This window comes from Opisthocomus hoazin, chromosome 6, assembly GCF_030867145.1.
Source record: "Opisthocomus hoazin isolate bOpiHoa1 chromosome 6, bOpiHoa1.hap1, whole genome shotgun sequence".
NCBI lineage: Eukaryota > Metazoa > Chordata > Aves > Opisthocomiformes > Opisthocomidae > Opisthocomus > Opisthocomus hoazin.
Genome location: NC_134419.1, coordinates 45,468,800 through 45,493,399, shown reverse-complemented (window position 1 = coordinate 45,493,399; position 24,600 = coordinate 45,468,800). Strand labels below are relative to the sequence as shown.

Sequence of the window (24,600 nt, the reverse complement as noted above, 5' to 3'; positions counted from 1 at the left end):
TTCTCCAGGGAAGTCAACTTCTGTACATCTCTTAAGGAGAGGTATTAAACACTTGGAAATTCTTCAACTACGAAGCCACGGGCATTTTGAACTTCAGACTTTTTCAACATTCCAAGTCCTGCCTTAGAATTTTTCCATAATCTTCACAAAGGCACAGTGCACAGAGACAGTCTACAATGAAAATTTAATTCTGAGCTGTTCCCAAATATCCAAAAAGAGATAAACACATCAGATCATGCATATTTTAATTAAGTTGATCATCAACCACATTTGGCATTTTCTTAAAGATCAAAAATGCAGAAATATGATTAAGTTTTTGATTTTCTGAATAATAAACATCTGTAGAAATTACATAAACCCAAGAGGCAGGCTATTTCATTGTCTCTATCTTGTGAGATTGCTGAAAAGCTGTCCTTTAAAATTCACAGATTGTGAGGCGTCGCAGGTTGCATTTTTTGTCATTCCAGCTCCCATCAGTGTACATCTCTACACATTTTTCTGCCCCTTTGCCATTAGGCTCATGTGGGTGCCACTTGGTGTAATTCAGAGCTGTGCCATCTATGTACAGAAACTGACCTGAAGTCTCACTCTCTTTAATGCCCAAGTAAGCATATCGGTTATACTGCTTCACAATATCCAAAATAGCTTTATTCTCCTCCTCGTTCATGGGAGTTGCAACAGTTCCTCCAGCTTCTTCACAGGATCCTAGTCCAGATTCAAAATCAACTTCCTTCCCATTGCTGGCAAGTATTTTGTCTCCTACTTCTCTTATTTTGCCATTCAAAGCAAGAACTATAACATGAAAATAAAAAAACCTAGTTAGCTTTTTTAATTTCCTATGACATTTTGATGAGAAAGTAAAGAAAGAAATTGAGATGAAGAGGAAATTAAAAGCAGTAAGAGGACCAGAGGAGGAAACTGGGCAAGAATGGGAGTAAAGTATGAAGAGGAGTATAAAGATCTTCAAAATTTGACAAATACACTAGTTATTCACTAAATACATTGCTACGCTGCTTGTGACGATCAGTCATTGTCTTCTCCAAGACAAGGATGCCCCACAAACAGTTCCTACAGACATTAGCAGTGCTATTATATTGTGTGTACTCTCTAAAGAGGATCAATTTGCTTCAAATTTGAAAGAAACAGAGAAATGATAATTTTTGTGAAGTCCTTCTCACTAGTACCTCTAACAGTCTGGCTGCTGAGAGATAAAAATGCTAGCAATGTGGTACAAGGCTGAGTTACCATTAATCTACCTGGAAATTGCAACATCGTTTGGAATATTTTTTAATAAATTATATTTGAATAAATGCTCATTTGTGTTCCTGACAGAAATATTCTTGTCCAGGTAAAATCAGTCCTGTTCTCCTTGCTTTGAATAACAAAATGGAGTTTTGGCATGCAGTACTATTTTCAAGTGCAATTTCCTTCCTACAAGTCATGGCTCTATAACTAGTTTTGCCTATTGCACTTAAAACTCATTGTGAATTAAAAAAATGGGAATTACCGCCTTCAAGTCTGGATATTCTGTGTCTCAAATTTACTAAATCATTGTTGAGTTCAATGTCCAGAGAATCCATTAGACCTAGATAAAAACAGAAGTTATACAATCAAGCAAAACTAGGCTCTGCTGATAGAAACAATTCCTTGGCTAAAACTAGTCATTTTCCATAACTAACTAGAACACAATGTATTTTTTAACATCACCTGCAATAAATAAATATTTTTCCAGTATTTTTTCACACTGCTGTTCATTTTGTATGACATCAAATAAACAAAAACTTTCCACCCTCTGAAATGCTGATAATTCTGCTCTGCAGAGAAGAAATTGATTTTTTTCTACGCTGAATCCTTAAGTTTTTCATGTCTGTAAAAATGGCTTTGCCAAAGACATTCGTTCTAATAACCATTCTTGAACAGGCACAAGGAGACGTTGGAGAGGGAAAATTTCTTATAGCATCATTCCATTTTCTTTTTTATCTTTTTGTGTGGATGATTTGTGTTTTTACTGTAGGAACTCATTTTAATGGAATCCATAAACACTGGTATAGAAGGGTTTCAGGACAGATTGTGTGAATTACTGTCCATCCAGCGCTGCTTGTTAAAGATGGAAACTCATTGTAATGGTAGGTACCTTTTTCATACAAATTTCCATGGGTAACAGAGATCCTACGTGCTCTCATTATTGTGTTCCTGTTACTCACAACTAAAATAATTGGGAAAGTAGAAGCACAAAGTATTGCTGCATCTCCCTCTCTAAGTCGCAATGTTGCAACTCTTACTGCACCTCACAGTGTGTAGAAAAACCCAGCATTTTTGACCCAATAAAAAGAGTCCATTTGACTGGCAGAACATGATACGGACATCAGCCTATTACACAAAATGGCCCTTTATCCCCTTTTTCTCCTTTCTCGCCTTGTGCCCAAGGAAGACCACCTCTTCCAAGAGGCCACACGAGGTTTCCAGAGGTTCCTATGGGACCCGGAAAAGAGAAGCACAATTTTCTTCCCAATCGAAACATATTCTGGAAAATTCAGGATGAAATAAAACTTAACTTCAAGATGAAATGTGTCACATCTATGAAAAATTTTGCTTGTGCTTTAGCCTTAGTAATTGACGTGGAGAAAGCGTTTCTACATAGAAAGAAAATTACACTGTGCAAAGGGTGTTCCTTGCTACACTAATATTGCATATACCATCTTTAAATGCTAGAGAAACATGCTAGAAGCCTTTTAACTAGAGTTGTAAATACTGGAATAACATTTATTTCACACTATAAAAAAAGAAAAAGCTTCTGCTGTGAAAGAAGCAATTCCTCCTGCAATGTCGATAGAAAAGCACTACAAAGATATGTATAATATATTCATTTGTTTAATTATTGATAACCTCTTCATTTCCACTCTTCTCCCAGAAGAGAAAGGAAGCCTATCTTTTTTTTTAGTGGGGAAAAAAATAAAATAAACTGACCATTTCTTCCATTTATTTTCCCTCCTATGCTTGATGTAGGTGCTTCCTCGACAGCATGTGTCCTTCTGCATTGACTGTTTTTATTCACGCAGCCTTCAGAACATGGATTTGTTGCATAAAAGGGAAGTTTACTTACTGAGTAGACATGGCTGTCCTCTCAGACCATCTCTTCCAAGCAGCCCAGTAACAGCAGGTAGCCCAGGAGTTCCTGGACACTTACACAGAGCGTGGCACGTCACTAGCAAAGCAGCTGCTGCTGTGAGCAGGTAGGATGTGTAAGACAACATGGTTGCTCTGGCCAGATGTAAAAAACCACACATGTTTGTCAGGAAATTATCCTGTGTGAAATTGTAGGCATTGGCTTATATAATTGAACACTTTTTCCCTTGCTCTCCAACAACCATTAGTCCCTTCTTGCAATTTACTGTCTTTTTTTGTTCAAAGTCTATCGTACAGGTATAAGAGATTTCCCAGACATATTTTTCTACCCTTGCATAGCTTATACACCAAACCCTTTCTAGACTGATATAGATTGGTATGGTCATGACAGCTCCACTTTTAGTAGCACTGAAGACAAATCATTCTTTTTGTTCTCACTGACTATTTATTGGATTAATCCTGGAGAAATGATGGCTCAGGTGTAACTGGTCGCTCTTAAGTCATTAGTTGTCTGTAAGGGTTATAATCACTCAATGAAACGTAGCTGCGTATGCTACCAACCTGAAAGGCACAATCTGATAACATAGGTTGTTTTGAGAGTTTGGAGCTAGTTAACAATGTCGTTAATCACAGTACTATTTAAGCAAATTTATTTGAAAAAAGCAGACTGATAGAGTCATGGGCAAAATTTAAGAGCTCAATTGAAATTCCTATCTTGTTTTGAACAAATTTCCACAAGCTTGAAAATGTCAGGGTTAGTCAAGCAGAACAAAAATAATTTCATTATTATTACCATTTATTAAATGGACACACTAAAATAGGACAGAACTGTGAAAAAAAAAAAAGTATTGTTTACATCTTCCAGACTGACTATATCACTCTATCATAGAAGACTTTTGACAATGTCTTCTTCAATACCAACTATTATTACACGCAAAGTTCTCTTGTTTTTCTAGAGGAATGTCTCATCAAAATCAGTTCAGTGGGACGTACCCTTGAACATGAGTCTATTCAATTACGTCGTAAATTTCAGCAGTTTGCTGCATAAAGAATCTGTTGAAGTAGTAGCAGTGTCTGTTCCTCGTGGGTAAGAATTGCCGCTTTGACAAGTGGAAATTTAAAATCCAACCGATAAGAAACATGCTGTATTAAAAGTGCTGTTCAGTTTGATGTGTTGAATCACAAATGTCTCAAGTTGTTCACCATTTACTATTTTGAAGGCTAGCAGGCACTTCTGACAATGCTGGAGAAAGTCTTGGAGAACTGATCATTAAAGTGTCTAACAGAAACCTACCTTAGGTGGCTAGGAATAATTCTGTCCCTGAGATAAGGAAATGCAATTACAACATGTACTCTTTGTCTGGTTCTGGTCATTCAGTAAATTACATTTGAATGGACTACTGCATCCAGCTCATAATTAGATTATGATGCAGAGTCAGAGTCCTGATCAGTTACACAGCAAAATGGAAAAAACAGCTCTTCAGTTTTAATCTGGTTTTAATGACCTTCATCAGTCATTACAGTCTGCTGTCCTTCAGGCATGTTCTCATATAGTAAAATTTCTAATTCAAGAAAAGTAAAAAATAATAAAGGAAAATTTAATTTTAAAATTTAAATATGACCACGGAAATGAGAAGGAATATTTGCCTTCTAGCTAAAGTTCTGTGTGATTTATTAAAAGAAAATTCAACTTACCTTCCTGCTCCCAAAGTGAAATGAAACATCAGGTCACACAAGTCCCCTTTATAAAGTATTGCGTCTGTTAAATGACACCGCTGAAGTGGAGACTGGATAACAAGGGCACAAATTATTCTCTTTACTTTTGCTTGCACACCTGTTACGCAAATACTGAGAACAAATTGAGTGTTGAGACATTTCTTTTTCTTCTAGAAGAATGGAAAAATAAATCTGGAGAACAATCAAGAACTAACAGATAACTCCACATTTCTAGACACATACAAAAAGTATAAAAATTGTAAGAAACATTAATTGGTTCTAAGTAACCCAAAACTTTCTGTGATTCTATGAAATTGTAACAATCTTTTCTTGTTTTTTAATAAAGCAAAAATGGCTTATGACCACCAGTGGGTTTTGCATAAGGAAACGTACTCTTGTTAATTAGGGAACCACATTTCTGTCCAGGAAGTGTCTGATCTGATAGTCAAATTCAAAACTTTGCTTCCCATCTCTGTATCTGAAATACTTACCTGGATATAATTTTCTAGCTCTGTGTACGCTCAATGTTTCTGTGAGCATATAGTCTCTTTTGCATGTAGAGTACATCTGATCCTCACTTTGTCGGAGGAGGATCCTCGAAAAATCTGTATACGTGCACAATCCTCAAATGGACAACATTTTCAAGTAAACAAGAAACCAGAGGCTTTGCAGCTCCAGCTGCGCTGCAACAGAGTGGGACATTCTGAACAACTTCCTTCTGGTTCTGATGCCTTCTACTGTGAGGACGTATTTTTTTTTATGAACCTTAGGAAACAAGCATACCAGTTATTCAGATGAGAAATAGAAATACCTCTGCTTTTCTCTGTTTTTCCTATTTACACAGTGGTCGCTTAAGGATACAACAGTTTCTTCTTTCCATTGTATCTACTCAAAGTACTTAAGTTTTTTCATTATTCCCTAGGCTGCAGCGTCTTTCTACCCGTCAGAATTCACAGCTGCAAGCTAACAACTTTAGGCTCCTTGTTCAACAACAGAGATGTCTACTATCAACTGGCTGATGTAGGTAAGAGAAAATACCAATGGAGGAGATACGATACTCTTTTGAAGTAATGTCTTCACTTAAATCCTCTCCATTCACAACTGTGAGCCTCATCCTGCACTGAAACCGTTCTCAGCTTGGTCTGTCCTCCCTCACAAAGAACCCATGAACAGAGGAGATATCAGTGTCTTTGTAGCAATTGATCAATTAACACTCAAAAACACCTGCTGTAAACAATCTGTCTTGCAGTCCTTCCTCTAGCTAATATGCAGCAAAGCTTTGAATGCGAGCTGGACATGTCACAAAACCTCCAATCCCACCAGCTGAAGCTATTTCTTTATGTGTTCCAAATGAGGTGTAAGAAAAGATGTGGATTAGTAAGTGCCCAGCCGGTAAAATACATTGTTTCTGAATCTTGCTGCTGTCTGGGAATAGCACAAGTACCAGACAACGCCGCACAATCAAGATATTTGTAATTATGTTCCTGAGTGGCACCGGACATCTAGGGTACCTACAGCTGTAAGAAATGGCTGCAGTTGCAAGACAAGATAAAATTTAACGGATCCAGATTTTGAGAACTAACAATTTAAATGATTAGGTTCTAAAGTTCTCAGGAATATAACTTACCTGAGCACAATCTCAGATAGATCCCGTTTTCTAGGTAACTCTGCAACAAGTAGTAATTGCTAGTACTATTTTGCGGTATCACTGCCAGTACACATCCTGCCCAAGCATGTGCATGCAACTTTAATACATGAACACCATGACAAATCTTTGCAGATTTGTACTATTTCTTCCACCTAACAGAGATTATACCTAATAAAAAAATAAATAAAGAATTTGAAACGTTACTCAGGAAAGTCAGTAAAGCCCCACCAGCTGCGTACTCTCTCTGTCCATTAAGGGAAGTGTGTCATGAGCAAAATCTGGCTAATATACTGGCTTAAACCATGGAAAAACTATATAAATTATTATTTTTTACTAAAACTATCAAAGAAACATACATATGGTAACAGTTCTTCTCCTATTACTCAGATTACATTTGCACAATGGCAGCTGATAAGAAATCTGAAACAAAATCCTATGTGAGAGATTACTTAGTCATTAGATTTACTTTCCTTAGATAAGTGGAAAAGAATTAGGGAAAACAAATACACCACACTAAGGAAGAAAGTAAATAAATATTTTTCTGTAACCTGGCACCCTATAGAATAGCTGCAAGGCTCTGTATTCTGAAATTAACAGGAAACCTGTGGCAATGGCTGAAGATTATTAGCTTCATCTGGGGCCGAGGTACTACATCCTTCTGTCTGTCATGAAGTAGAAAAATAAGATTCTTTCTGATGTCTCCTAACCCATTAAATATGCTTTATTATTTATGCTAAAGAAATGAAACCAAAGACAAAAATGGCCTGCTCAAATATTAGCGAAGAAGGACTAGGAAAAAAGGCATCTGATTTTTCAAAGACTCCATCTACCCAGAAAGTCAGCCGTGCACGCTACTCTCAGAAAAGTAAAACAGAAAACTCTTAACACCTAAGGCGGTTTCAAAACCAGAACTAAATTTACATAGCCTTCAAACCTCTAATCTTCAGAAAACAAGGTGTGCTCTATTTTGCTCAGCGCACTGCTTTATCACGAGCTGATTACTAAGAGCCCTATCATAGCCCAATCTGCATAAAGCTATGCTGCACTATTTCATATAAAATGCAGTGCCTCACAGCCACGCTAGTTTATGTTAGCGATCTGTGAGACATTGAACATCAATGTGTCACTCTTGCAGGTTCCTGATATCACCTCTGTGAGCTCGTCCTTGGCACAGCTTCTGCAGAGAAAGCAGATGTGCTCAATTCTTTACCTTGCTCAAGGGTAAAAAAATTCATTTGTTTATATTTGTCTGGTATTTCCACTGTAATCTGCCTGCTCTGCTGTTACAGATCTTAAAACCATCCAGACTTAGGGGCCTATAGTCAGTTTTCAGAAGATCCAGTAGCATCAGCCCTCATCAGAAACAGAGGGAACTAAACATCTGCCACCTATGAAGTACTGAAACAATCCAATGCATAAAAAGCTGCCTTCTTCCCACTTGTGCTTTAACTTCACTGGGACAAATCCAAACAACAAATACAGCAAGTTCAACTGTCCCTCTGCCTTTGGAAAATAAAATACACTGATAAAAATCATCTTTATTCTAGTTTACATTGCATTCATGCAGGAATAGGATGAAAAATGTAGAGAGTATGGTACTTTACTACACTGCTAATACTGAAAGAATACAAGTTCGCTGTCGGTAGATATTAAAACTTTTATCATTGCTGTGTGCACACTAGACTTAAGCGACTTTAAGTGGAGAATAAGCAGCTCACAGGAAGCATGTAATTGCTTATGAGACATATTTATGAACAAACACTCTATCTATGATATGCTGCCAGCTAATAATACACTGTAATTTGGGGGAATGGATCATGCGGCAGAGATTTCTAGGCTTACGTGTAAACAGACGGCTGGAGAGAAGAAAGAATAGTAAATATAGATGATGAAGTTCCTAAAGAGAGGACAGCAGAGATGGCGAACAGAGCTTGGATTTTAAAGAGCTGGCTCCACTAGACTTTACTGAACAGGCCTTGCACAGCTTTGTTCTTGCAAAGTAATGAAAATGTAAGCTTAAGACAAAGAGAGAGGAAAAAATTTACATTAAAAAATTTTTAAATTTAAAAAACCTACCTCCCTTCCAATCTATTTTCCATTCTAGGAAAAGAAAATTCACACTGTACTATGAAGAAAAGGGGTGATCATGTTTTTCAGAGCTTTTGTTAAAAAACCTGTCATGGTTCCCTGCCGCCAAAAACTCGCAACCTTAAAACTATGTTAACAGGAGACCTACTTGTCCTTTGTTTTCAGATTATATCCGATACCTTATTTCTCGTACATTTGGAGCAATTGATTTGAACTACAGATTCATAGGCAGCATACCATAGGGCATCAGCAAAGCTGTCCCTTGGATCATATGGAAATAGTAGGCAAGTTACTAGAAAAGTCATTTTGACTGGAGCGTTATTTCTGTATGTTGTAAAAAAATGTGAGAAAATCAGCTAGAGCTCATTAAAACAAAGGCAGCAGCTCCTTCTTCGACAGAACATGGCAGATTTTTAGACCCAGCCTTCTTCCATCCTTCAGGAAGGACAAGTACCCTCCTCCCTTCCCATATTGTAGCTCCAGGTTGAGTAAAAATTTAACAGCACTGCAGTCAGTTTCTGTCTTACCCTTTAGAAACAAACAGAAAAGCGGAAATAAGCTCATTCTAACTTCATAAACTACTAACGATTTCCCAGAAGGTCTCTATCTTAACTGCTTCACAGCTAGACAAACTACAGATTACAGAGATGCTACTTCCAGGATTATTAAGGAAGGCCTTTTTTTTGCAATGTATCAATTCACTTTTCTATCCTGTAGGCCACATTACTGACTCTGTAATTCCTCCTTGCATCTTCGAAGCTAAGCATGTAGCCCTCTATGGCATTAGTACACAACTGTATGGGAGATGAGTCCTAATACTTGGTCAACAAAGTAATTAAATTAACCACTGTAATATCAATTATTTGTGTCACAATGGAGTAAATACTGCTTTTTTACCGTAAATACTTCAAAGAGTAATCATAGAGGTCTTCTGCCATATTGTGCTGCCATAGAGATGAACTGTACTTGTATAATCACTCTTGTATAATCAAGAGTGATTATAGGAAGCCATTTATGCTTGAACAGCCACTGGGCAATATTGTCTTAGAAATATATGCCTGTAATTCTTATCTTGCCCTTATAAACAGCCACCTGGCCTTTGTTATCAACTTAAAATAAAGATAATGTAGCCTGTAGATAGCAAAAACCCTTCTAAGCTGTTATTACTTTTTTTTATTGCTGGGAATTAGCCCATCTAATGTCTCATAACATACATATCCAAAAGCATTGTCAACATGCTATTTCCAATTGAAATTCCCTGTCCTTGGGAGAAACCTTTTATTGAAAACACGTGGCAAAAAATACAGAGTTACAAATGAAAATAATAAACACGCCAAGCTCCTGTTAGGGAGTAGGGGTCACTGTAAAAGGAAGCTCTGCTTTTCATTTTACTGAAGGTACACCAACTGGAAATAAATTCCCGGGAAATACCATGTATCTTGGTTGTTATTGTTGTTATAAGCGCAAAATTGAGACAATAGGTGTTACAGAATTTGATTTTGCACAGAACTTTCCATAAGGTTGAACACAAAACATTGTATCTCATAGCTGATTGTGTTGTCTGAAGCACATGCTATTTAATATACCGATTCTGTTTCTTTAGGAGTGGAACATTTTTAGACTCTAATTAGTGCAAAGAGGAAAATTTTATACCTCTTTGGTTACATAGATAACGAGATACTTCAGTATTTCATTTTCCATGAAAAGTAGAGCTCCTGAGCACCTTGCTTGGCTGGTAAAGCTCAGCCATGCATCCATCCAGCTCCTACAACTTGGCGCGGCAGATTTGCACGTCACCTCCAGAGGAGAAGATCTCTCTCTCCCCAGGGACGTGGCAATAAACAGCAGCAGCAAGCGATGCTTTTTGTCCCCAGCCCTTGCTGCAATCCACTGCTGCACACTGCTAGTCCTTACAGCAGCAGCTGAGCACAGCACAGCCCTGCCTACAGCATCCGCATCTTCTGCCGTAAATCACAAGCAGCTTCCAACCACCCGTGCCGGGCACTGCTAGTGGGACAGCTAGAGCACCGCGGTGCCAAGGAAAGGCCATAGACTGCAGAGGTGAAGAAAGCAGATTAATCTCCTTATCTTTTTTTGATACTGTATCTGACTTGAATCTATATAATGTGCACTTATTGCAGAGGCTTCAGTGTGGAAATATTCTTGGAAGTTTCCTGTAAGAGACAAATGGAAAAAGAAGGCTCACCTACATACATATATTTATTAAAAGCCTTTTCACCCTGAGCGCTCCCTGACTGTACCTGGGCATCCACAACAGAATATCCTAGAGCCAAAATAGTAGAGAGGCTGATTTTTTAGTTTTCTGCAGTAATTTAGTTTATTTGTATATTTTCAAAAGATCTTGGACTAAAAGTCTTTAATTACAACCTAATTTCTTTGCTGATTTTGGTGAAAGACTTTGCAAGCCAAACAAAGAAAATAAAAGCAGATTGTCAAAATAGTTTGGATTTTCCTGTCTAGTGAGATGTAGCCAAAACTACTCATCTGCTAACAGAAGTAATTAAGAGGATGTAATTGTGGCAAAAGTTTATTTCACAATTAGCAATTGGGTAAGCAAATAGGTTAAAACTGGAGAATTCTCCCAACAGAAGCAAGGCTTATTTTAAAGCAAAGAGGCTTTGTTGCAACACTTGTTGCATAGGTTCAGAATGTAAATTGAGATGTTCCCTAAGGAATAAGGACTCCTGTTTTCACCATTTAGACATAGTAAAAATGGCAAAATTTGGGCACAGCAATACTTCACGTGCAAAATAAAAGCTTAAGGCTTATGTCTGGTGCCACAATAACAACTATGACCTCTCCCTGCAAGCATGTGCCATTTTTATAGCGTTAGCTCATAGTTGCTAAAACTGCACTCCTCTGGTACCATTTTGCTTGTCAGTACTACTGTTGGGGCCACAGCGAGAGTCTTCTGTTCCGATTATAAAAGGTGAAAACTGATAACCAGAAGTGGAAAGAGAAGTACAAAGAACAAGTCATGAATTCATTCGTGAGGATTAGAGAACTGCTGCAGTGTAACTGAAATTCAAGCAGCTCAAGCTATGACATTTTAAAAAGCATAGCAATATGCAGTAGTATTTTTTCCTTATATGTTTCTTTGAATATTTCAGTAAAATTTCCACGTGAAACAGAACAGTGGCAAGTTCTTCAATTTTTTAATTGGTAAAGAGTATTTCTGTACTGAACAGAATAAGTCAGGGAACACTACATAATAAGCAAAGAATAATCAACTAACTTTGACTCTAAAATATGCCACCTGCACTTCTAAAGTCTAATTTCCAGTGATCTTCAAAGGGAACATGGTACTTAATTGCCCTTTGGAAACTTACATATGCACATAAAATGCTGAGGAGAAAGATGAACAACAGTAAGAAACGGGAAAACGTGGTGAAGGTCTGAGAAATCACTGGAAAGTTCTCTCTAATCAGATAAGGAAAGAGGAAAATGTGAGCAATTCAACACTTGTTTAGACTAACAGCACTGTTAGCATCTTCCTTATCTTGTTCTGTTCATCTTCCTATGCCGAAGCACAAGCCACTGCAACCCGTAGTTGTCTACATCCACGAGAGGGAATGGACTGCGACAGATACCCCTTCAACATCAGCAGCTGGCAGGCAGGAATATGCTTATTTGTTAGTAGCGGGAATCTAAAAAGAGCTCTTCAGATACAATTATTTTTAAAGTAGTCTCACTGCTTGTCTCCCTTAGCAGGCTGTCTCAGGGGTTCAAGCTAGAAAAGAAGTGTAGCACAGGTTTTTCCTAACTGTGCCTTTTCAGATGGGTGTTCAGGCCTACGCACAGTCCAGCCTGCCAACTGCACGGACTGCCCCTTTGACAAGGTCAGTCTGTATCCACTGTTATCTTGAGCAATTAGATAAAGCCGAAGAGGATTTTAAGTATTAACTTCTAAAAATTAGTTTTCAACAGCTGCAGAGAGCCACTGTGCTCCCAACTGTTGCAGTACCAGTGTTGCCGTGCAAATGGTACATTGCATTTCTCTAGCACCTATTTCTCCAGCCATGTTTCCACACAAACGGGGCTCAGCTGAACGATTTCCATCTTCTACATCCTTTTATCTTTCCAGAATAACATATTGTGCCACTGTTGCAGTGCTAAAGGATGCAAACTATTATAATTCAGAATGACTCACACAATTGGCCAGATAAAGGCCAAATTCAGACATAGTCTAAGAATATTTGACAACGATAAACCTCAGGGCTGCAGCCTTCAAAAACCACTGGAGAGCTGCTAGTGACTCGAGACAGTATGTGGTATAGAATTTTCAGTGAAATAATATGCCTTGTAGAGAGCACTTGAAATATTTCTTAAATTGCTTTTACAACTCCTGTTGTGTGGCAACCTGGCAGCTTTTCTTGTAATACAAAGTCCTGTCGTATTGTTCCCGACACTTAATCCTCATTTATTAAAAAGACTTGTTCTGCTTTACTATAAACCTTAAAACATATGACTAAAAGCAAACAAATATTCTCAATTTGTGTATAAAACTTTCCAGTTGAAAGGCTTTTAAGCTTAAAACATATGACTAAAAGCAAACAAATATTCTCAATTTGTGTATAAAACTTTCCAGTTGAAAGGCTTTTAAGCTTTTTTCGCCATTATTCACAAAAGCTAGAAATGCACTTTTGTTTTGAAAATGAAGGCAGAAACTCTCCAAACGCTGGCAATTGCAGCTTTAAGCTAAATACCAGGTACTAGAAAAATAACAGCAAGTAAAGGGCAATCTGAGGTTTCAAGACTATATTTGATTTAGTAGTTTTTAATGCACAAATAAAAGATCTACTTATTTGGTTTAGGAAGTACTGTCAATACCCCTCTTTTTTTAAGTTTAGCTGTAGCTCTCCAGCATAAAAGATAAAGAGGTAAAAAGATTTAAAAATGCATCAGGTCTTCCACTTGCTTTTCTCTTTTCCTATATTTACCCTTCTCCTGTGAATGCATACAGCTGCTTAAGCAGAGTGGAGAGAGCAGAAGAGGACAGAGGGGACAAGGGGCTGTGATCCTTTAGTAAAGTAGGATTGATCTAATCCCTTCTGAGTGGGATGCCCTTGCACTTGTCATTGGATCCATCAAGTACAAGGCAGGAGACAATAGAGACTGTAACCAATACACTTTGCTTAAGAGGTTGCAGGATGTGCAGCTAAATCCTGAGATGTACTGTGCCCGCCTCAGATAAAGCAGCTTGTAGTAGTACAAGAGATGCTCATGCCTTATATAAACAAAATTTTGTATCAAAAACATTCATGGGAATAATTCTTGGAGCGGGAGGGAAGTTGCACAGAGCCTTTTTCTGTATATGTCTCAAGCACAAGGCAAAGCTGGCCGAGAGTTGTAACCCAACAGTGCAGATGAGAGGAAGGGAGAGAGATGCTGTCCAGAGCTCTGCCAAGAGAGCATGGAAAGCCTGATGGGACAGCTGCAACAAGGCAGCAGGAGCAGATGGTTTAATCCCTCCTCCCCTTCTCACAGCCTTCAGCACATCTCTGGACTGCGTTCAAGTGCAAGCTGCGAGACGGAGTATTACGGTTAGGGATGTAAAGAACTGTCCTGCCTGGACAAGGTCCTTTGCCTGCTGTAGACGACCCTGCTTCGGCAGGGGGGGTTGGACTAGAAAACCCACAGAGGTCTCTTCCAACACCGACCATTCTGTGATTCTGTGAACTGGGACTAATCATGATACAGCTGTGTCAGTATCTAAAAAACGGGTAAATAGGAGATGAAACTAAGGCAAAGCGACACAGGAACAGAGGGAGGATATGGGGTTTTGAACATTGTGAGATTGTATACATACTCAATGCATTTTTTTGCAGCTCTGTATTAATATTTTCTGTTAAGGCTTCAAACACTGAAATTCAGTCTGTGGCACCCCTGAGCATATCAGTCCCATTTCCACGAAGCCCAATGTTAACACTGTCAGACGCTGTGAAATCCGTCATCTATATGTGGCTGACTACTGCTTTCGCTCGAAGTTTTATCTGCGTTTAAACAGTCTGGGAAGATGATGCCAACCAGATAGACACCTTAGAGTCTTCCTCCCTCTGCCAAGCTGCCAGAATCTTCTTGTGGGAATAAGGCACAATCTCAGCTCCCGGGGACAAACTGTACTGCTGGTTGAAGGCATAAACAAACCAGAGCTCAACGCCAGCCAGAAAAAACACTCTCACGACTGTCTGCCCTGAAGCAATGATCTAAACAGCTCAAGCTACCGATGTCTGAAACATCACTAGGGTCACAGACTTTTAGAAGAGATGTTAACTGTAGGTGCCTTAGGACAAATTCATTCCCTAGAGTATCCAGTCATGAAGCTAATGCTGAGAGCTTTGGCAGAGAGCTTAAAAGAGGTAAGAGGCTGCACGTGGGTTTCCAGGCTCTCCTATATTATTGCTTCTCTTGGGCATTATTGACAATACTATAGTCCAAGAGCTATTTTTCTTTCTTTCTGTCTCCAGGTTCCAGGACAAACTGTAGAGCCGCTTTGGTAGCACTGAAGACAGATACTACCCTGTGTAATGATTCTGTTCTTCATGTTTCACACAAGAGGGTGATGCTTTCTTCCATAAAAGGAAACAAGCCAGAGCAAAGGGCATGTTTCTCCTCTGTCCCGAGTATAAGTTAAAAACTCCTTCACCCCTATTGAAGTGGTGTAATTAAAAAGCAAAGCAGTAAGTACAAGTTGTTACTGGTTGAAATATGTCCCTGCTTCCACCCTGTTGTTCCCACTGAAAATTGCCACTTGAAAAATAAAGAGAAGGAAAAGAGTTTTTCAGAGATTGGTTTATTATGTGACAGGATTGCTCTTCCTAAACCTGTACTGAGCCTGAAATTGTTCTATTATTTACAAAGATAAACCCAGCAGCTGATTAACAAATGCTGGTCTCATCTGGGGTTATTCAGAAGCTCTGAGGAGGTTACATTAGCACCATATGAGATGGTGCTAATCAGGGGTGTAACAACAAACAGAGACTTGTTTATAATTAATGCAAAATGAAGTGGTCATCAGGAATGAAGTTTCCAGCCTCCTGGAAGATAATAGAACACTATTTCAAAGTCTTTCTCTCTTTTCAGATTCTACTGAAGAGAAGAAAGGTTTCCCTAAAGAAAGCGGTCCGTAACATGCCATGTGAGAAAGGTCAGAAATTATGGCACATCTGATAGTACCTCGCTGAGTTCAAAATTTTCAAGTAATATGCCTTAATACAAGCTCATTTTCTATTCCCATGTCTTGATCCTGCTCTGTGGATTTTTGCCCAGTCTTAGCAGTTGCCTGCTCCCATGCAATGGCCTGTCAAAGGTCACAGATTTCAGCACTGCTATTCTGCTCCTCCAAGGAATGCTTCAGGACAGCTTACTGGGTGAGCCCAGACTAACGCAGCTATACTTTCCCTTCTACAGTGCGTTTCTAGGGCAACACCATCAGAGATGGATTTTCATCAGTGTAATAAGGAGCAGAGTGTGGTTTTCTAGAAAGGAACAGAAACTTCGTGCTTCCCTTCTGCAGAGGAGATGTTTCAGCTGGAGAACTATTTTCCTTGAGATACTTTCCATGAGGGTAAGCCTACAAGAAACGCTGGAAATGGGAGGAGTGATACCAAACTTAAATATGAGAGCTTAAGGACCAAGAGACGAGCTGAGCAGGTGTTTACTTCAAGAACATTCAAGAAACACACCATGGATTTGCTATGTACAACATCCTTCCTGGGGCCAAATACACCTTTCATGTATACAGCCTTCTTAAAATGTTAGTTATCTGATAACTTTGGACTATATGAAACTGAGCATACAAGACAAATGTTTTCCCGTCTGATTTTGTGAACTACCAGTTTTTTTAGAGTAAGAATATTTTTGCACTTACCTGCAAACTGTTCTGCAGTTTGTATAGATTCCATTTGAATGATGTATAACACAATCTTAACATAAGGTTACAAAAAGCTTCATGAATTTCTAATTACTTTATTGGAGATTTGCTGTGCAAAATCACATAAAAATTAGTTTATTAATACATTTCAGTGCTGGACTCTTGAGAGAGTGACTGACATGGGTACTAGGATTAGTAGTTCAAAAAAATTCAGCTTAAAATGGAACAGTTCATATCTGCAATGTATCACTCCAAATCTTTTTCAAATCAGCACTTCAGTCATTGTGACCTACTGGCTGACGCACTGGGGCATAAGACATCATTGTTTTTAGTCCAGCTCCAAACTAAATGGTCACAAAACCTACCACTGTGGTTTTTGGATACAATCTCTAGGTAGACTTACATATTTCCAAATAAATGCAGTGGAGATTGAATTACCTCTGATCCCTAAACCTGGAAGCGCAACAGGATTGTACGCACCCTCTAGAAAAAATCTGCTTCTTGTCCTAAATGAACACAAATTTGTCTTTTAAATAATGCACCATATCCTGCATTTTCACATAATAAATATTGATTTAAAAAGTCCCAAGCAAAATTTTAAAGGTTCTTGCTTTCATAGCTGCAGGTCACAAATTAATGAAGAAAAGGAATGCAATTCACTTGAGAACTGCAAAGATATGCTGTCAGTAATGACACGGAGAACACAATGCAGATAAATCATACTGTAGAAAAATTCATATCCTCATCAATTTCAGTACTTGCTTTTTTACTGTGCCTGTATAACCTGACACAGAGAAAAGACATGTCATTACTTATGTAGGTAGACATGGTGTTAGGCAATGAAAGTAACAGCTGTGAAACAGAGGAACTGGGTGCCAAATGCTCCTCTGTACAGGCACCTTCCCTTTGTGTCTACATAAATTGCCAGTTTGGACACAGTACTTCTCCCCATAGAGGTACTCAGCTTACCTAGCTTAAGCCAAGTAGAAGAGGAATTGAAAACCTTCTCTTCTTCCATGGTCAAAAACTTGAAGCCTCCATGAAAATTTTTTCTTAGTTGTCAAACTTTTAGTGTTTGTCTTTGTTTTCACAGTATTCACCTATTCGTAGTTAATCCACTCTGTAGTTCACTTTTTGTAATCCACTTGAGGTGAAAGAAGCTCACAGCAAGAAAAATCACAAAAGCCTATAGTATCATTTTTCCCTCATTAAGGACCTATTCATGTAAATAAGGCCTTTTGCTATTTTTCTGCATGAGCTATATTTTGTTCAAAAATACTGTATTGCTAAATGGTCATATCTCAGTACCTGCTTGTCCCTTCTCACCTTTGAGAGTCTCACATCTTCCTGGTAAGCCACTGAGTACAGGAGCACTGCACTGAGTTACTGGGCAGGAATAAATTTTCGCTTCAGGTTTATCTGTGTTAACCAAACTTATTATTAAGAGCCGAAGTACCAAGGCATTGAAAGGCTGAACAAGAGTCATTGCTATGTCCACAGAGCTATGACGAAACAAGCAGAGTAATTTCATAAATTTCTACATTTGTATCATTTTAAAATGTGTTCTGGCAAAAGACCAAGAACAAGGGATAGCGTCTAAACTGTTTCTTCTAGCCTCTGATTGTATCTTCATATATGGAAGCCAGAAAAGAAACCAACAATCTCATAAAAATCTGCTAATCTGAAAGTGTAAAGAAAATACCCGATAGAGCAACAGTCCTCCATCTTATTCTGCTGCAAATCCTTTTAAATATTTTGTTCATTGCATATCTAAGTTTATAGCATTTTTCTTTGTGCCAAATGAGTCACACAGTATTCCAGTTTGGGATGAACCCCGCACTCTTCAGCTATTGCATTTCTAGGACTCTTCTTTCCACAGCTATCAGTGTTGCTGCATGTCCAAGTTTAGAGTGATTAAGCTGTTTCTCTTGATAGCATCTCCACTAATAGTAAACACCCGTATATTGAAGGACAAAAAGCTTAAGTGCTTTTAAGAGGTAACGATCTGATTGCCTCCCATTTTTTCCTTTCAGACTTTGTATATTAATAAGTTATATCTCTTCCTGAGTATTACACCTCAGACCCGAAGTTCTCTTGGAGCACAGATTTGCAATACTTTGCTGCCCTCTCTGAGCAGAACAGTAACAGGCAGTAACACCATAAGGTAAAGTGCTGCAAGACTTTCTGACAAGTTGCAACACAGTAATTTTCCTTCATTTTAATATGAGGGTCAAATCTAAGCCAATCATGTCTCATGTATTCTGTGTTCAACAGAAAAAATAAAATGAAATTACCGCAAACATGAGCTGACAAACTTTTACAGTAAGTAGGCCACACACTAAACTCAACTGGCCTTATTTTCTCCCATTTCTACCAGTTAAAATGAAAAACAGGACTAAGGAAGCACCATTTGGTTCACAGATTGCGGTAAGGAGAGAAAACTAACTGCAGTGTGAAGTTTGCTTGTCACCTCAATTATTTCTCTTTGTTTTAAGCTTCAGTAAAGTTTACCCACAGCGAGCAGCTTCCACTGTCATGTTTCATCTGACAAAGGATGGTATAAAATATAATCACTAGGATATCACTGTGAGAACATTATCCTTAGAATGAAAAGCAGTGTTTGGAAAGCAGCACTTTTCTATTTACTACTTTGTGCTTCCTCCATTAGGGTCACCTCAAAATCTGGGGGCAATGGCATACAGCAAAATAAAATAAGGAAATGTTTTTAGGTAACTAGTATAACAAAACTTGAATCCTGGTTTATATTTCTTACCCAGCTTCTTGGACTCAAGTCAGTTCTTAATAGCCCTTGAAGAATTTCCTTCTGCTGCAATTTTATCCTATGTTAATCATCTGATACCAGGGAAGTGGAAATGGCTACTGTCTCCCAGAAAGGCAAGCAAGACGAAGTATGAAATAATAGCACAACAAAAGAAAACTTGAAACCAAAATGTTAAGCTCTCAGAGAAGTCCTCTCTACAGAGAGTCAACTTCACACCTTTTATGTATTTGCCTGCCAGGTGCTAAGATCTATTTACCTCCCAAGTCTTACAAGCTGACCACTCCACTCCCTTATTCTAGTAGAGCTGAAGTGCCTGTTTACCTTTGGCAAATTGGTGGCAGGGTTTCCTAGCAATGAAATCACTTCCCAGAGAGACTAATGAGGACATGCACCAACAGTGGTTTAGATAAAAAAGCAAAGTGTTCCAAATTTCTCACAAAAGTTGAGTAAATCTTAGGCAGCTGAAATAGAAAAAACAGGTCTTGCAATCCAAATTTATATTTAGAGAAGATGGAGAATCCCACTAATTGTGGATGTAATGACAGTCCTCAGGTCCCAAGGCTTACACAGCTGCAGACTTTCTCAGCAGACAGATCATAATTAGGCCTTGAAAGATGCCACGAAACTTTTATATTTAGGAGGTAGTTAGTTCTGGAGGTCCTATTTCAAGACATATCTCTCCGTCAATACTTTTGTTCCTCCATAAAACATGGTTTAGGACAGGATTAACCCAGCGCATGTAATAGCAAGGAAGGGATCCTGGAAGAGGCAGCAGGGAGTACTTGTTCCAGCCCTAGTCGTGGAGATGACAGCTAGAAGTCATTATCCTGAAAACCGAGAGTCTGACAGCACAGGACAGCCCCGCTGAAGTCAAATAGTAGGGAAACTGGTCCTGAGAAGCAGATATTACATTTATACAGAGAATAACTAGGGACAGAATGCTATTACACTGACAGATTACCTCCTGCTAACAGTCATCATCATCTTGCCATGCTCAGGTAGGGCAGCGTACAATAATCTTTTCTATTACCTGTACATCTGCAAGTGCAAGGGTTGTATGGCCTCAGCATGGTCAAGTACTTATCACAGCGAAAGAGATCTTTACTTAACAACACCTTTACTTGATCAGTACACAATTAAACTTATCACACTGCTGGCTTCCCTGACAGCCAGCACAACAGAAGATAGTAGAGAAGAAATGGAAAAGAAACCTGCTGGATTTTTACCACGAGGATGAGCCTACCTAGAGAAAAAAATAATCCCTTACGTTTCTAATAAAAGCTGTAATTTTGTGCTTGATTTTGGGAAAAGGTTGCTTACTGGCTTATCTCTGTCTTGCACAATCCTAATGATTGCCTACCTCAAACTTACCACCTGCTATTTACACACAGTGCATATGGCATTCTGGGAATGAGTCCTTTGCTCTTTGCCTGGCCTTGGACAGACATTGACTGTTACAGTGCAAATGAACAACCGAAAAATCACATCAACTGCAAGCGCTGAAAGTTTTTACTGTAGGGGTTTTCCCCATTATTCAGTCAATGTATTCATTTTTGAATAACCGAGGAGATGGAAGAATATCTGAGGCTTTCGTGACTGCTTTTCCTGCAATGTACACTAAATTATCACTGGAAAAAAATTGGCCAACTCAAACATAGCCATTCATGTTTAAAAATGGAATGTGGGATTTGGGAAAACAACATGGGCTGAAGAAATATATGTTTAAACTTTTAAGCAATCAATTACTACCTGTCTTTCTATAATGCTAGTGATTAGATTGTGAATAGAATAAACTTATCGATAGAGCTCGCACTGTCCAGCTGGCTATCGTACCATTCTGCGGACATGAAAAGTACAGTAGCAAGAATACTGTGTGGGATATTGCCATGGGTCGTTCCGTAAAATTAATGACACAAAATATAATGCTGCGGAAGACACATCTTGGGCAATTCTTCTTGCAGAAAATTTCCTTACCCAGAAGAATCTTTGTTAGGCATCCCCAGCTGCAAACAATAGTTCAAACTCTGCATCACAGCAGCAGTGTCATGAGCGATTTGGTTCCCAAGATCCCATTTCTAGGGCTGTTCTCTGATGCGGTGGTATCAGATAGAGATGTTGGAGGCTGTCAAGCTGCCTCCTGTTCAGGAGCTGGAATAAATTTAGTCTCAGTAGAAATAAAATTAAAACATCAGTTCAGAGCAGTGCTATTTGTCAGCCATGAATTTATAAAAACTTTGTAGAGCCAATATCATTAAAATGAGATTTGGAATTAGAGTTTTTTTTTTAGAAAAGGAATCTGAAATGGCCACACATCCTCTGCCGTTTTGGCCAAGAACTAAATATGGTATCTATCAGCTGTCAACACATGGCATCCAGGGCTCATCTCGTAACCTTGTAACCCACAGAAGTGTCTGGTTGTTGAATGTCTGTGGAACTTCCCTGAAGCTTGCTTGCCTGGAAAAGTAGCAGTATGAAGCAGATAGGATTCTCAGCAATGTCCCCACGCCTAGGTTCCCACCAGATCAGGACACAATCTTCCTGAAACTTATCTCACTACACAGTAGAAATTTTACTAAGTAGTGGCAAACACAGCATTGTTTTTACATGGCTCCAAACTTACAGGACTACTGTAAATTCCTGCATCTATGATGATAACTAAATGACAACTAAAAATAATGAGGGCAGGTAGCCCTCATGGATTTATTAAATACCTTTCTTTACTTGATTTGTAATTTCATTTTGTATCTCCTGATTTCTACACAGGCTTCCCTTCCCCCAGAATTATTTTGTTCTCCTGATTCCCAGTTGGAGTTCCGAGTTCCTTACTATTTAGATCCCCGAATGTACCTTCTTGCTGCATATCATTCATTTAGGGGAAAGGTCTTACATCTGGCTGCTCTTTGATGTATGGTTCAGCTCTGTGCAGATCTCCTTGGAGAAGCAAGAACCTCAGCACGTGAGAACACTTGGATTTTGAAAATTCACACTTGCCTTCGGAGCCATTACTTTTGAGTATTCTTCTCCAGCAGAAATATCATATAGGAATAACAGAAGCAGGAACTATATGCAATTATTTTCATTACAGCATAGCAGGGTGACAGCTTCTAGACACTTACAAATGAAGATATGGCTAAAGCAGTGGCTAGAAATGCACAGCTATCTCCTTGATTCACTTTGATATCAGACCAACAGAGTGCTCTTATCCCCAAACTAGGGGTTTACAAAGTATTTCAAACTTTGAGACAACTAGAGTCAGGATTAAGTAGTTTTGAAGAAAAAAACCCTACGAATAACCTTGTTTCAGAAAAACCTCCAAACAGGCATCATGGAGCACCATTCTTAATAGGTGTTCATACAGAGAGTTTAATTAAAGCTCTTGAAAAGATATGAAGTGGAAGGATCTTTCCTGTGCAGGATCTTTTCTGAATTAGTAGTGATTTTTCCCTTGCCTGTGTAACCTACCATGCATCCGTAGTGCTGCACAGTAAGAAGGATGGAGCAGAGCTTAAGCTCGTCATCTATTTCTTTTCACTTGTCAGCCTGACCCAGAGAGTGTGCAGACAAAGAGTTGCTTCCAGTTCTGGGCTAGAACCATATGTCAGCCCCCATCACTGATAAAAACATTTGATGTACTGTGTCCATTCTGTGCTTTAAGCGCAAGGTAAAAGTATCAATGGCTTATGAGAGGAGAAAATATATATAGCTGGACACACTAGGAACAATGCTGTAGTAATAACAAATATAAGTAGGAAGAAGAATACTATGGTTATGGAGCCTTATCCTTTGCTCGTGGTAGGTATCAGGCAGCATAAACATCAGCACGTATAATACTTCAAGTTCATGTCTATGTACAAAAATAAAGACGTAAACAACCCGATCTCTGAAAGTTTCCAGTGGACATTAATGAGAGTCAGATATTATTATTCTGTCCTTGGCCAGATACCAGAAAAACTAGGAAAAAAGCCAAATTTTGTACCACTTTCCCCTCGCTCAGTCTTTTAATGTCTGCATATTATTCTGGACATAAGCTAAAAACCAATACCTATTCCTCTTTCTTATTATAAACATGCTTTGCAGAGGTGCTGAATCTGTACTTTAGAGTTTGCAAGACCGAGCATATAATCTTTACAAAAATCATGACAGCGTGAGACAGTGTTGAAGCTGACCAGACCAAAAAAACCCCAACCAACCTGCTTTATTTTGAGGAAGTTCTGTCTGAGATTCAAAGTTCACAATTCACACAGGATCCCTCACGCAGGATACTGTCTATTAAGAATACAAGTACTGAGTTTCTCCACCTCTTTTGAAAATTCACTGACTGAGCTTCCTGTCACCCAAGCTGAAAGAGATCTGAGCTTCAAAATCATGAGAGTCAGAATGAGGATAAACATCAAGGTGACTGTCTCTAGTCAGCCGTTCTGCTTTACCTACATTGTAAAAGTTTGACTATAAAGTCAAAGAACTTCTGTCTTCACCATCATAGGGCTTCAAGGGAAATTAACTTATGTATCTCTAGTGGCCATCCAGCCAGAAAAGTGTTTATCCAGCCACCAGGCCACTTTTCACCCAGCTTTCTGTTTGACTTCTGCAAATAAAGCATTGCAAATCGAAAACTAAGCTCAGTATAGAAACAAGAGATATTTACACTTTTGTATTTGAGAGCAGCTACAATCTTGTCCCAGTATCAGAAGAATTAGGAAGCTAGAGACAGAAGATTTCACAGGTTTTCTTCTGCTCCAGCATACACAGGTAATACACAGTGCTTCACGATAAAACAACAGTTTACACCTTGATATTTGCTCAATTGAGTCAAACAAATAATATGCTGTTGTTTACATGGTTGTATTTTGCTCAACTGTTCGGTGCTGTATTGCTCTGTGCAAGAAGTGGTTAAATCTTGCCATCAGAAAGTAATAAAACAAAAATAAAAACCATTCATTCAAAGTTCAGAACACAGAGTCTAACTATTGGGCTAATAGAGTCTATAGACTAATGGTGAATTTCTGCCCTTCCATTCACCCTGGAGGAACAGGAACCTGCTTGCTCTTCTCCTTTACTTTTCTTTCATTCATTGTAAATGAAACATGAGTGGAATGGGGTTATTTTCTGTTCAGACTGCTTCAAATAGGCCTTTTTTTTGAGGCTTCAGGAGTCATAAAACACTGTGTCTGTTTTCCGGCTTTTCATTCTAACAGCAACAGAAGATGTGCAAAGGCATCTTTTGCCAAAATTGGATGAGTTGTTCACGTTTGACAACTGATCGGTTAAGTAAAGATTTCTCAAAGGTTTTCTTCAAATTTCCACAAAAATTTGTGAAGCAAAGGTTTCCACAAGAACGCAACAGCT

At 38.7% G+C, this 24,600-nt stretch overlaps 1 protein-coding gene across 3 annotated transcripts; it reads right to left on the bottom strand.

The window, feature by feature from the left end:
- Window positions 1–300: 300 nt before the first annotated feature.
- LOC104333634 (pulmonary surfactant-associated protein A) lies at window positions 301–23,615 on the bottom strand. Of its 3 annotated transcripts, none has more exons than XM_075424163.1 (5): window positions 23,445–23,615; window positions 4,822–4,974; window positions 3,104–3,305; window positions 1,508–1,585; window positions 301–792 (listed from the first exon to the last, which is right to left on the bottom strand). In XM_075424163.1, the coding sequence occupies exons 3-5, from the start codon at window positions 3,285–3,287 to the stop codon at window positions 416–418; spliced, it is 639 nt and encodes a 212-aa protein (XP_075280278.1). In that variant the 5' UTR covers window positions 3,288–3,305; window positions 4,822–4,974; window positions 23,445–23,615; the 3' UTR covers window positions 301–415. The 3 variants fall into 3 exon arrangements, with proteins under 3 accessions (XP_075280278.1, XP_075280275.1, XP_075280276.1); XM_075424160.1 differs by having other exon boundaries at window positions 3,104–3,261; XM_075424161.1 differs by lacking the exon at window positions 23,445–23,615 and adding an exon at window positions 5,334–5,471 and having other exon boundaries at window positions 3,104–3,261.
- Between the last annotated feature and the right edge of the window lie 985 nt (window positions 23,616–24,600).